Here is a 10,025-nt window from a genome sequence, read left to right as displayed (position 1 = left end):
TTCTCTTGGAACACGTTGAGGTTTGGTCCTTTACTTAGACATAGTTGAAGAGCAAATAGAAAAGTCAGATCCAAGCCTGAGCAGAGAGTGCTTTCTCATTTCATTGGTTCTATGGTGACAACTCTGTGGACATGCTGACTCTTCTGACTCAAAGAAGTGAGGAGAAAGCATTTCAGAAGGAGCAAGAAACACACGACCTCAAATTCAGGACTTAAAAAAAGGACTTTCTTTATTGAAGGCAATGAGATGAAAACAATATAAAACTCAAAAGCTTCTCTGTCATTGGATTAACTTCTCTCTCTCTGCTTGTCGAATTGGAGTTGGCTGCCATTTGCACATTTCCTAAGGGTCCTGATCTGCTCACAGGGAGCAGTGGGGCAGATTCCGCAAGTGACCCGGTGGAGAACACGCATCAGGGTGGGGGTACCAGTGCCCCAGTTGGTCTACTTCTTCCCCTTCTGCTTCATGTGTACTACAAAATAGTCATTGCATGCAATGGTGAGCCCCGCCACTAGAGACAGGAAGCTCTGGAAGCCCACTTTGCCATCTCGGCACTGGTCCAGGTCCTTCATTATTTTGTCCACAGCCAAAGGGTCCTTTTGATTCTTAAAAAAAAAAAAAAAAAATTAATAAGAACAAAGGCAAACAATGTCAGTTAATGACATTTGACATAGGCAACTATTATCTTATTTGATCCAAACTGCTGACAGCTATGTGCATAATCATAATCTCTCAAGTCCTTTGGCCCTAGTCTTAGGTCCTAAGTGACCTTTGTTACGTCATCAGCACCTTTTTTTTTTTTAAATTTTCCCTTTAGAATGCCTTTTCAGTAACTTCATATTTAGATTGTGCCTTAGAACTATACACACCATTTTCTACTTCAAACTTAGATTTTTTTTTTTAAGGGCAAATTTTTATTTCTGACACCGTGGTCATGTCCTTAAAAGGGATCTCTTTACGAAGAGAGAGCTTCAGGTTACTCAGTGATAAATTTTGGGTCGAGTCACTGTTGTATTAGTTCTAAGCAGGTGCTAATGAGGACACTGGATTTTGGTTTTAGAGAAAACTCAGAGAACTCTCTTTTTCTCCTTTGCACAGCTGGGACGAGCAAGTGTGCTGTTGTCTCTGTCATATCAACTATGTCGCCTGAGTCCATCACACAGTTTAGTTTGTCTTCACATATCCACTATAACTATGAATACAGGAGTGAGTGTGCTCTCTAGGAGGCCTTCTACTCTTGAGCTGAAATGCTAGTCACATGGTCTGCCTCTTTGCAGTCTTTGAGTTGGTAAACCTAGGCTGTCTTATTCTCATCATTGGATGGCATACGTTGGACAACTTTCAAAACAAGCATGTGTGGCTGGAAGGGTGACTCAGTTGGTAAGGTGCCAGCATGAGAACCTGAGTTTGCATCCACAGCACCCACATAAAAGCTGGTGCATCAGTGCATTCCTAGAATTCCAGCAACAGGGAGACAGAAACAGGAAGATTCTGGAGGCTCACTAGTCAGCCACTCTAGCCAAATTGGCCAGCTCAAGTTTCAGTCAGAGACTTTATTTCGAATGTGATAGACCTGTGAGATAGCTCAGTGGGTAAGGCTGCTTACTGCTAAATCTGATGGCCTAAACTAAATCCCTGTAGCCCACATGAGGGAAGAAGATCATCTACTTCCCCAAGTTGTTTCTCTGACCTCCTCATGCACGCTATAGTATGCACACAAAATAAATAAATAAATAAATGTAAAAATAATTGTTTTTAGGCAGAGAATGATTGAGGGATGATACTTAACATCAGACTTGGGCCTTTACACACACACACACACACGCAGAGAGATGCACGTGCACACACACATACACACATGCACACACATACAAATACACTCAAATAAATATGTATGATATAATCATCAAACTCCTTAATGCATAGCATGAGTGTGTGGGACAGAAATAGACAGACAGATGCCCCAACTTGCATCTTGTTTCTATGGTGATTAGCTTGATTATGCCTTTTTCTGCTATGCTGGTTAGAAGTGCAAAATTGTGGTTACTCCTATAGGTCCAGGCTATCTCAGAGAGAGAAATAACCTCTAATGCAGTAGAGGCTGTTAAAAGGCACAAAGTAGTTACAAATTCCAATGACTCAATGATTAGTGGGAGAACTGACTGACATGCAATATTTAAGTGTGCTGGATGCTGACACATTGCACTCAGAGACCTCTTATGGTAGAGTCATATTGTCTACCGGAGACTGCAAACCCCTACCCTAAGCTTTCAACTGAAACCTGCTATAGGTAGCTAATTCTGGCCTCACCCCCAGCTTCCTGGCTGTGGTCAGAATGAGTGAAGTTTGGATGACATAAGCCATCCATTTTAGAAACAAAATGCTCTATTAATGTGAGTACATGTCTAGAGTCATGGCCCTGTCTGTGCCTGGAATAAGCTACTCTGCCATGGTTAGCACACCCTCTTGCATATGTCTTTTATACTTTTCATGTCACAGAGCCTTAAATATGGAAGGACCTGTGTCTTAGGTCACAAATGACGAGTGTTTTAATATTGAGAATGCCTCTGCAGATGTGACAGGCTGTCTTACAAAGAGCACATTTTGTTCTTGCATTTCATGTTTATCTAGAAGAGTCATAAGTTAAAAGTGGGCATGTGAAGAATTATGTCCAAACGTCTCATTTTAGAGAGGAGGGAACCAGGACTAGAGAGTGAAAGCCACTGGCCACTGTTAGTCCACAGCTAGATCTTCTGTATGTTTGTCTGGGACTTTATCACAAGGCCTATGGCAGCAGAGGAACTAGCTCACTGAGACAGCACTAGGGTGGTTACAGCTTAGTGGGAGGAGCCAGGCCACTTAACTGATGTTGATGATGTGTAAAAACAGCCTTCTGCAAAGCCCTGTGTTTATTAGAGTAAGAGCCAGGGCCTTAGATACTATGCTATTTATCAGAAAGGTGACAAGAGGTGGGATCCAGCCATCTACCCTCATTTCCCCTTACCCTGCAGGGACTAATGCACCCAGTATAAGAACCAGCCTTTCTTCCCAGGAAAAGATGGGACTGTACCACAATCTGCTACTGGGTCAATCAATATTTTGTCTTAGATGAATATTAAATTCAGCAAGTGTTTCTTGAGGGCCTATAAAGTCAAAGAACAACTATGCCTAGTGACTTAATGTCTTGACTAGCATATATGAGAAGTCCTGTTCAATCTTCTGAAAGTGAGGTATAAACTAGGCTGTGCTTCTAGGCTCCTAAGATGACACTGACTTTGTAAAAAGCTATTATTTCTGGAGTGACACTTTGTTCTTATTCAGCCAGCAATTATTAACATGATCCCTTTATGGGTTAGTGCTGGAAAAAGAAAAAAGAAGAAAATTCTTTTTGTCCAAAGGGATTTGAGAAGATTTGGGTAGCTCTCCAAGAGAGCACCTGCTTTGCCTGAACAAGGCCCTAGACTCAACCTGCACCTCACAGCCATACACAGGGCAGATTCAAGTCTTTCCAAGTGGCATATGACCAGAATGTGGAACTTCTGTCATGAGGGTTATAGACCTAGGGTGCAGCATCCCTTGGTCCATTACACACTCTCGAAAAGTCTTTCCCCCTTATAATGTGTGTGTGGATATTTTCACCTGCAGATTGAGAGTTCTTTGAGGGTGGGGTGGAATCTTTTCCACTTTGCTTCCCCTGTGATATATTAGCGCACAATAGATTCTGTCTACTAAGCAAATGGATGAAACACTTCCAAGTCGTGACCCTACAGGGAAGGGATGGAAGAAAAGGAGGGCACTTGGATTTTTATGTCTGCTTCTGAGACTTTCAGCACTTACTTCCAAAAACCCAGGGAATTCCCGTTCCATGAGCACTCTCAGGTCCTCCTTTGTCAAGTGGTCTTTGTCCCCCGCAAACCTATGAAATGTAAGCATCATGGTTTCCATGGCGTGCTCCATTTGGGATGGCATTTTGAAGAATCTGTCAAAACCTGTTAAAGGACATAAAGAGAGTTTGCACTAACTTTTAAATCAGATGTATGAAAACCTGTAGACGATAATGGGAAAGGATAAAGCAGAAGGTCTAATCACCTCTCCCATAAAATTCAATCAATCTAAGGCCCTGTTTGGGGGCTTTTGTTGGTAGCAACAGACACTTCAGGTATTGTATCTTAGAATGTGGGATTTATCCAGATGTCAGCTGCTCTACATGTTCCTAATCAAGAAAAAGAGGATCTAACTTTCTGGAAAAGCAAGACAAGAGCTGCTCTTTCCAACTAGAAAGCACCAAATAAAAGAGATGTTTCCTTATTTCTCTTGGCGCTGAAATGTAATTCTTTGAAATGGCTGATCACCAGCAAGCCACAAGTCCAACTTGGTTACTATCAAAGCTTCCGCCCTCCAGGATGACTCAAGGACCTGGACCAATCTGACTCTAGAGATTAGAAACTTACTTATATTATGGATGTGTTTGTCTGCTGGTTGTGTATACTCTACTAACGCTCTGAACTCATGCTCTAGCAGTAAAATGCAGCTGCTCTGTCTGTACATACTCCATAAAGTTCATTGTCAAGTTCAGCAGAGAAGGAAGAAGTAAGACTATAGAAAATGTATCTGGCTCCTTTGGGAGCCAGATACATTTTTGGTATGACTACGCAGAAGTGTTTTCCTCACAAGCTGGGGTGCAGTGAGAGACCAAGGTCTTTTCAGCATGAAGAGTTTAAAGAGAGGAAAGGAAATGTTAGGTCACTGTGTTTGGTAATGAACTGGGACAAATATTTTGGCCAGACCTAGAGAGAGACTTAGAGGGCTTAGAGAGAGTCTACCATGCCTGGATTGATTTGGAAGCACAGAGTCCAGAAGAGAACTGAATTTCAGTCACCAAAGAAGGACATGGGATGGCCACCCCTGTCCTTAAATCATTCAGGAAAGGAGCCATATGCCAATGAAGTGACCTCCTCTCAGAGCAAAGATTCCAGATTCCAGACAGCCCAGCTGTTAGAACCAGGTGGACACCCACTGTACCTTTCTCACAGACATCAGGAGAGTGTACTGCAGAGCTAAAGAGAGATTCCCCCAAATAGAAAAACAGGTCAATTTAGGACTCCCAGGAAAATCGAGCTATAAGCAGAGGAAATCCTGGTCTCACTTGAACATCCTCGTCACTCTTCACGAGGGTGAAGCCACACTACCTTGCCAAGAGCTAGGGTCTGAGGTTAGTTTACTCCTTGCTGCCTTACCCAGAGGGCCATAAAATGACAATGTTCTTCCTTGAAGCTCCATCTCTGCCTTAGGTCCTCCCTCCCCAGTTCCTCTATTTTATTCCACACACCAGTGAACACAGCAGCCCACTGACTCCCTGCTTGTTCAAAGCGCTGGCAATAATAATACAGAAACAGGGATGGCCAGAAAGTGAAGACAGAGTTGAAATTCACAGTATATGCCCTTGATCCCGGAGGGCACTGACCAGGGCTAAAAGCAAGGAATTATTCTGGAGAAAGTTCTACAGTAAGGGAAAGGACCCAGGTGTGGTAGGGGCAGTCCTAAGAACTACGAACTTATCACTCAGGGGAGATGGGGCTGAGACAGGAGAGATGGGGTTATCAGCCAGCCTGGGTTGTATAGACCCCGTCTCAAGAATGAAAACAACAAACAAACAAACATGTAACAGAAGTGTGAGCATGCTGTTCTCTTGGATGAAGGAAGGCATCCTGTTGTCCTTCTCTGACAGCGTGGTCCTACTCGACCCTCCATCGTTTGGATGGGGCTTGCGTTACAGGACTCACTACACGCTAGAATCCATTACTAGAATGAAAGCTTTTCAGGAACTTTAATCTGGCATCTCCACTCCACCTAACGCTCCACAAACTCACTCCAGATAGGGTGGGCCTTCCCCTTCTGATTGGGTAACACAGTTGTCATGAGGGCCTTGGGCATTGGTCTGAGAATTCATTGTCCCTGACACCCCACTCCATACCTGGTATATTCAATCAGATACACCTGTTCACCTGCCTGCCTTGGCTCCAAAGCTGTCTTGGTCAAGAACCACATGTTGTTTTGCATTAATTGAGAGATCACTAGAGGACACTTGTTAAATGAATGACTCAACGTAGACAAGATACAGATGAAATTGTCTTTTGGCAGTTGACAACACTGTAGCTCAGAGTACAGCAGCTGAAGACTTGAGTTGTGAGAAAGGCAGGGGGACGGGGGTAAGGGGGGAGGAGGGGCCTCAGCAGGGTTCACCTATGAATGGAATGGCAGAGTACAGAGTACATTCCAGACACAAAGGGATAAACTATGTGTCCTGCTAAGCAGGTCTGGTCAGATGCACAGGCTTCTCACTCCTGCAGTTTCTCTTGGTTTTATTCTTCACCAGCTAGCTCTGCAGGAAGGACCCAGGCCTGATCCACTCACCTTTTACTAAACTGTTTTATTCTCTTTTTTTTCTTTTGTTTTGTTTTGTTTTGTTTTGTTTTGTTTTGTTTTGTTTTTCGAGACAGGGTTTCTCTGTATAACCCTGGCTGTCCTGGAACTCACTCTGTAGACCAGGCTGGCCTCAAACTAAGAAATCCCCCTGCCTCTGCCTCCCAAGTGCTGGGATTAAAGGCGTGCGCCACCACCGCCCGGTGAACAGTTTTATTCTGATGTCCACTTATGCCCTTCACATTAGCCTGAGCAACCTGTCTTAACACTCTCTTTTTCTGAAGAAAACAATTCCTGTTTTTGTTTCCTTTTCATCAAACACCTACTTTGCACACATCACCTATGATGTTAAGTACCAACAATGTTCTCATTTCCTCTGTTGGTCTTTATGGGAGGGGCACAGGGCGGGAGCCCCTCTTCTTGAGCAATCCCAAATGTCTGTTGTGGACCTATGCCCAGGTCTAGGCTGTAAATCTCAGAAGCTAGAGGCCTGATTTACTTTGTTCGTCTGTATTTTGTCCATATCTTACTTTCCTTGAGGCCACCCAGGATTAACTAGGGTGTCAGTGAACATAAACATCCATTATTTAAAAATGTTCATAGAGTTTCTGTTCTTTTGTTTAGGAGAATTTCAAGAACAATCCTTTTTTTTTTTTTTTTTTTTTTTTTTTTAAATTGAATCCAGACTCTTAAAGTATATTTGGGGTAGGAATGAGATTAAGACAATGAATTTTGGCTCAGACTTCCTCACCAAATAAAACTTGCTTACTACAGACATGGTCTGCTAAAGAAAATTCCAGATGCAATTCAATAGGAAGAAAAAACCTCTAACTCAACTAAGAACACTCATTTTTCCATGAGGAGCTATTATGATTCAGAAACCCAACCAACACTAGCTACACCAGCAAGTGGGAATTATTTAGTTGAAGTGTTGAAAGTTGCCTTTAAAAGTCAATCAGCCCCTCCCCGCCTCCCTCAGGGGTGTGGTCCTGAAGAACTAGACCCTCACACATGCCAAGCATATTCCTCCCTTTGCTTTGGAGGTGTGATTCCTAAGTTGTGCTCCTGAAAGCCCATATTTTAGTCCAGCTTTTCCCAGCCCTGTGAGCACTAATTTATTTCATAATTCTGAAAGAATCTCATTGTTCCCGTAGCTAGGCTTAAATGGATGGAGTGTGTCCAAGGCATATCAAATACTTATGTATTTGCTTGGGAGGCAGGGACACATGACTCTTCTTTTTTTTTTTTTTTAACTGTCAGTGGAAAGCAGGGAGGCATCCAGCCCCGGCCCCACCCAGCCCAGGGGCTGACCACATTGAGGTGACGGCTCAGAGGCTGGCCAGAAGCCAGACATAGGAAGACAACGGCCCATCTGATGTTGTATTTAGGAAAAGCCAGGGAATAGCATCACTCAGAAATTAGGGTGAACCCAAATAACTGTTCTATGCAGACAAAAAAAAAAAAAAAAAAAAGAAAGAAAAAAGAAAACAACTACTCTTAGACTGTCAGTGACCATTAAATAGACAGACATTGCATAGGCATGAGGGCAGGGGAGACTAAGGTAAGTGAAACTTCAGTGAATTACATGAATTCCTTTCTGCTCCCACTCCTGGCATTAGTTGCAATTTGCTGAAACACACAGAAGGCTCTCTGATAGGGTCTTTCCACCTAACTTGAAGTACAACATGCAAAAATCCACTCTTGGAAGCTGAAACTCAAGCTTCAGTGGGGAAAGAGAAAGACAGACTTGGCATGATTCTGCCAATCTAATTACTGCCCTCCCAGACAGCTCAGTCAAGAAACCCCTCCTGCAGGTTGGTGGCCAGTTAGTTGTGACTCATTTCCTCTTGGAAAATGCCCTGGAAGATGGCACAGTTCCTCTTTTCCTTCAGGGAGTGATCTGTTCAAACCATCCACAGAGAATCAGCAACCAGCTAGGCCACACCCAAGGTCTCACAGCTGAGTCACAGGCCGCAGATCACTAGGAGAATCCGGGAACCCTTTGTGCTAGCCCCACCCTGCAGAATGTGTCTAGCTTTCCTGGGGTGGAGGTGGGGGGTAGGAGAATGAAGGGAGGTGGGTTCTGCGGATTTCAGAATGTGGCTCCCGGGCTCTTTACTGGTCTGTTACATTTCTGTTTTCCTTGCCACCCACTCAGCAATTTCTCTAGAGTTCTCCCAGGCAGGGCTAGGAAAGAGGTCAGTCATTCCTGTGGTCAAGCTCAGGCCGTGAAGCAGGTACCACTGCACCACATCAAATTAATCCCAGACTGAATGAAGATTCTTCACCAAGCCTGCTCTCGCTCCACCTCTCTCTGGTCCCCTTCATTTAATCCAAGTAGCAAGAGAAACACTGATAGAAAGAAATTCAACCCAGCACCTCTTCATAAAGACAACAAATAGATAGAAAATCCTGCTTTAAAGATCTATCAGAAGCAACCTGGAATTTGCACTGGGGCTAAGGCAACAAGCAGAACAGAGTCCTTTAGAAAGGGAATCCTCCAGCTGCCAAGCCGCCAGCACTCCCTGGCCAAAGCAGCTCAGACAGCCTTGATGGAAAGGAGGCTATGAACATCTGGACTGAGGTCTGCCTGTAGCCTAAAGCTGCAAGCAACTGCCAGCGGGACAGAGCGCAAGCAGGTTCTGTTATACTCCAGTTAACTCTTAAGACTAGTTGCAAAGTAGAAAAGATGAGAATGAAGAACCTCACGCCGGAAAGGAGATCAGAGGAACGCCAGGGTGGGGTAGCTACAGACAAGAGTGGCCTCCGCCCCAGCGGGTCTGGGGGCGTCGGAAGCAGTATGCAAGCTGGAGGGTGGCCCCACCCAGACCCGCGGGGCGCGGCACCTAACGAAGAGGGGCTGGAAGCCGAAGCAAGCGGGTGTGGGGTTCCCGGAGGGCAGACCTTAGGTGCGGGACTCACCTGGGCCCCGAGGCGCAGCAGTTCTTGGAAGAGCTGGGCACACCACGATGAGGCTGACGCCGAAGACCGGGCGTCTTTGTACACGGGGCGGGTATAGAAGGCGGAGGCGCCCCGGAGCGGGAGGAGCCTGGAGGGCAGGCAGCCGGCCTCCCCACCCATCCCTCCCTTCCTGCCCACCCCCCACCCCGCCCGCCCGCCGGGGCGCTCTCTCTCTCTCTCTCTCTCTCTCTCTCTCTCTCTCTCTCTCTCTCTCTCTCTCTCTCTCTCTCTCTCTGTCTTTTCTCCCCACTTTCTCTCTCCAAACACAACGCAACACACGCACACACACACACACACACACACACACACACACCACACCCTTCCCACTCACTCTGCCAACAGACTAACTTCGCTCTTCCCCAGGGACAGCCCTATTGTAAACGTCCCGGCAGAGGAATGCTCTTAGTCTCAGATATTTCAGGGCTTTCTCATCCAGGGCCGTGCCCTTCTCTCGGGTTTGGTTTTAGAAAGTGAGAAAGTTCCGGAGCACACCAGCCCAGAACTAGAGCCAAGCGCCTCTGCAGGAACCTACAGGGTTTCAGCTTACACCTAGTTTGCTGTAGGATCTGGTCCTGGGGTCTCCTGTGTTGAGTGCACAAGCTAGGCCTGGGCTCGGGCCTAGCCTTGCCAACACTGGTGAG

The 10,025-nt window shown here is 45.4% G+C and overlaps 1 protein-coding gene across 1 annotated transcript; it reads right to left on the bottom strand.

Moving 5' to 3' along the window:
* Window positions 1-203: 203 nt before the first annotated feature.
* On the bottom strand, window positions 204-9,498 carry S100a10 (S100 calcium binding protein A10). The gene is made up of 3 exons (XM_034500545.2): window positions 9,346-9,498; window positions 3,838-3,989; window positions 204-605 (listed from the first exon to the last, which is right to left on the bottom strand). The coding sequence occupies exons 2-3, from the start codon at window positions 3,967-3,969 to the stop codon at window positions 444-446; spliced, it is 294 nt and encodes a 97-aa protein (XP_034356436.1). The 5' UTR covers window positions 3,970-3,989; window positions 9,346-9,498; the 3' UTR covers window positions 204-443.
* Window positions 9,499-10,025: the final 527 nt, after the last annotated feature.

The sequence above is a fragment of the Arvicanthis niloticus genome, chromosome 4, assembly GCF_011762505.2.
Source record: "Arvicanthis niloticus isolate mArvNil1 chromosome 4, mArvNil1.pat.X, whole genome shotgun sequence".
Classification (NCBI taxonomy): Eukaryota; Metazoa; Chordata; class Mammalia; order Rodentia; family Muridae; genus Arvicanthis; species Arvicanthis niloticus.
This window is presented reverse-complemented; position numbering and strand designations above follow the sequence as displayed.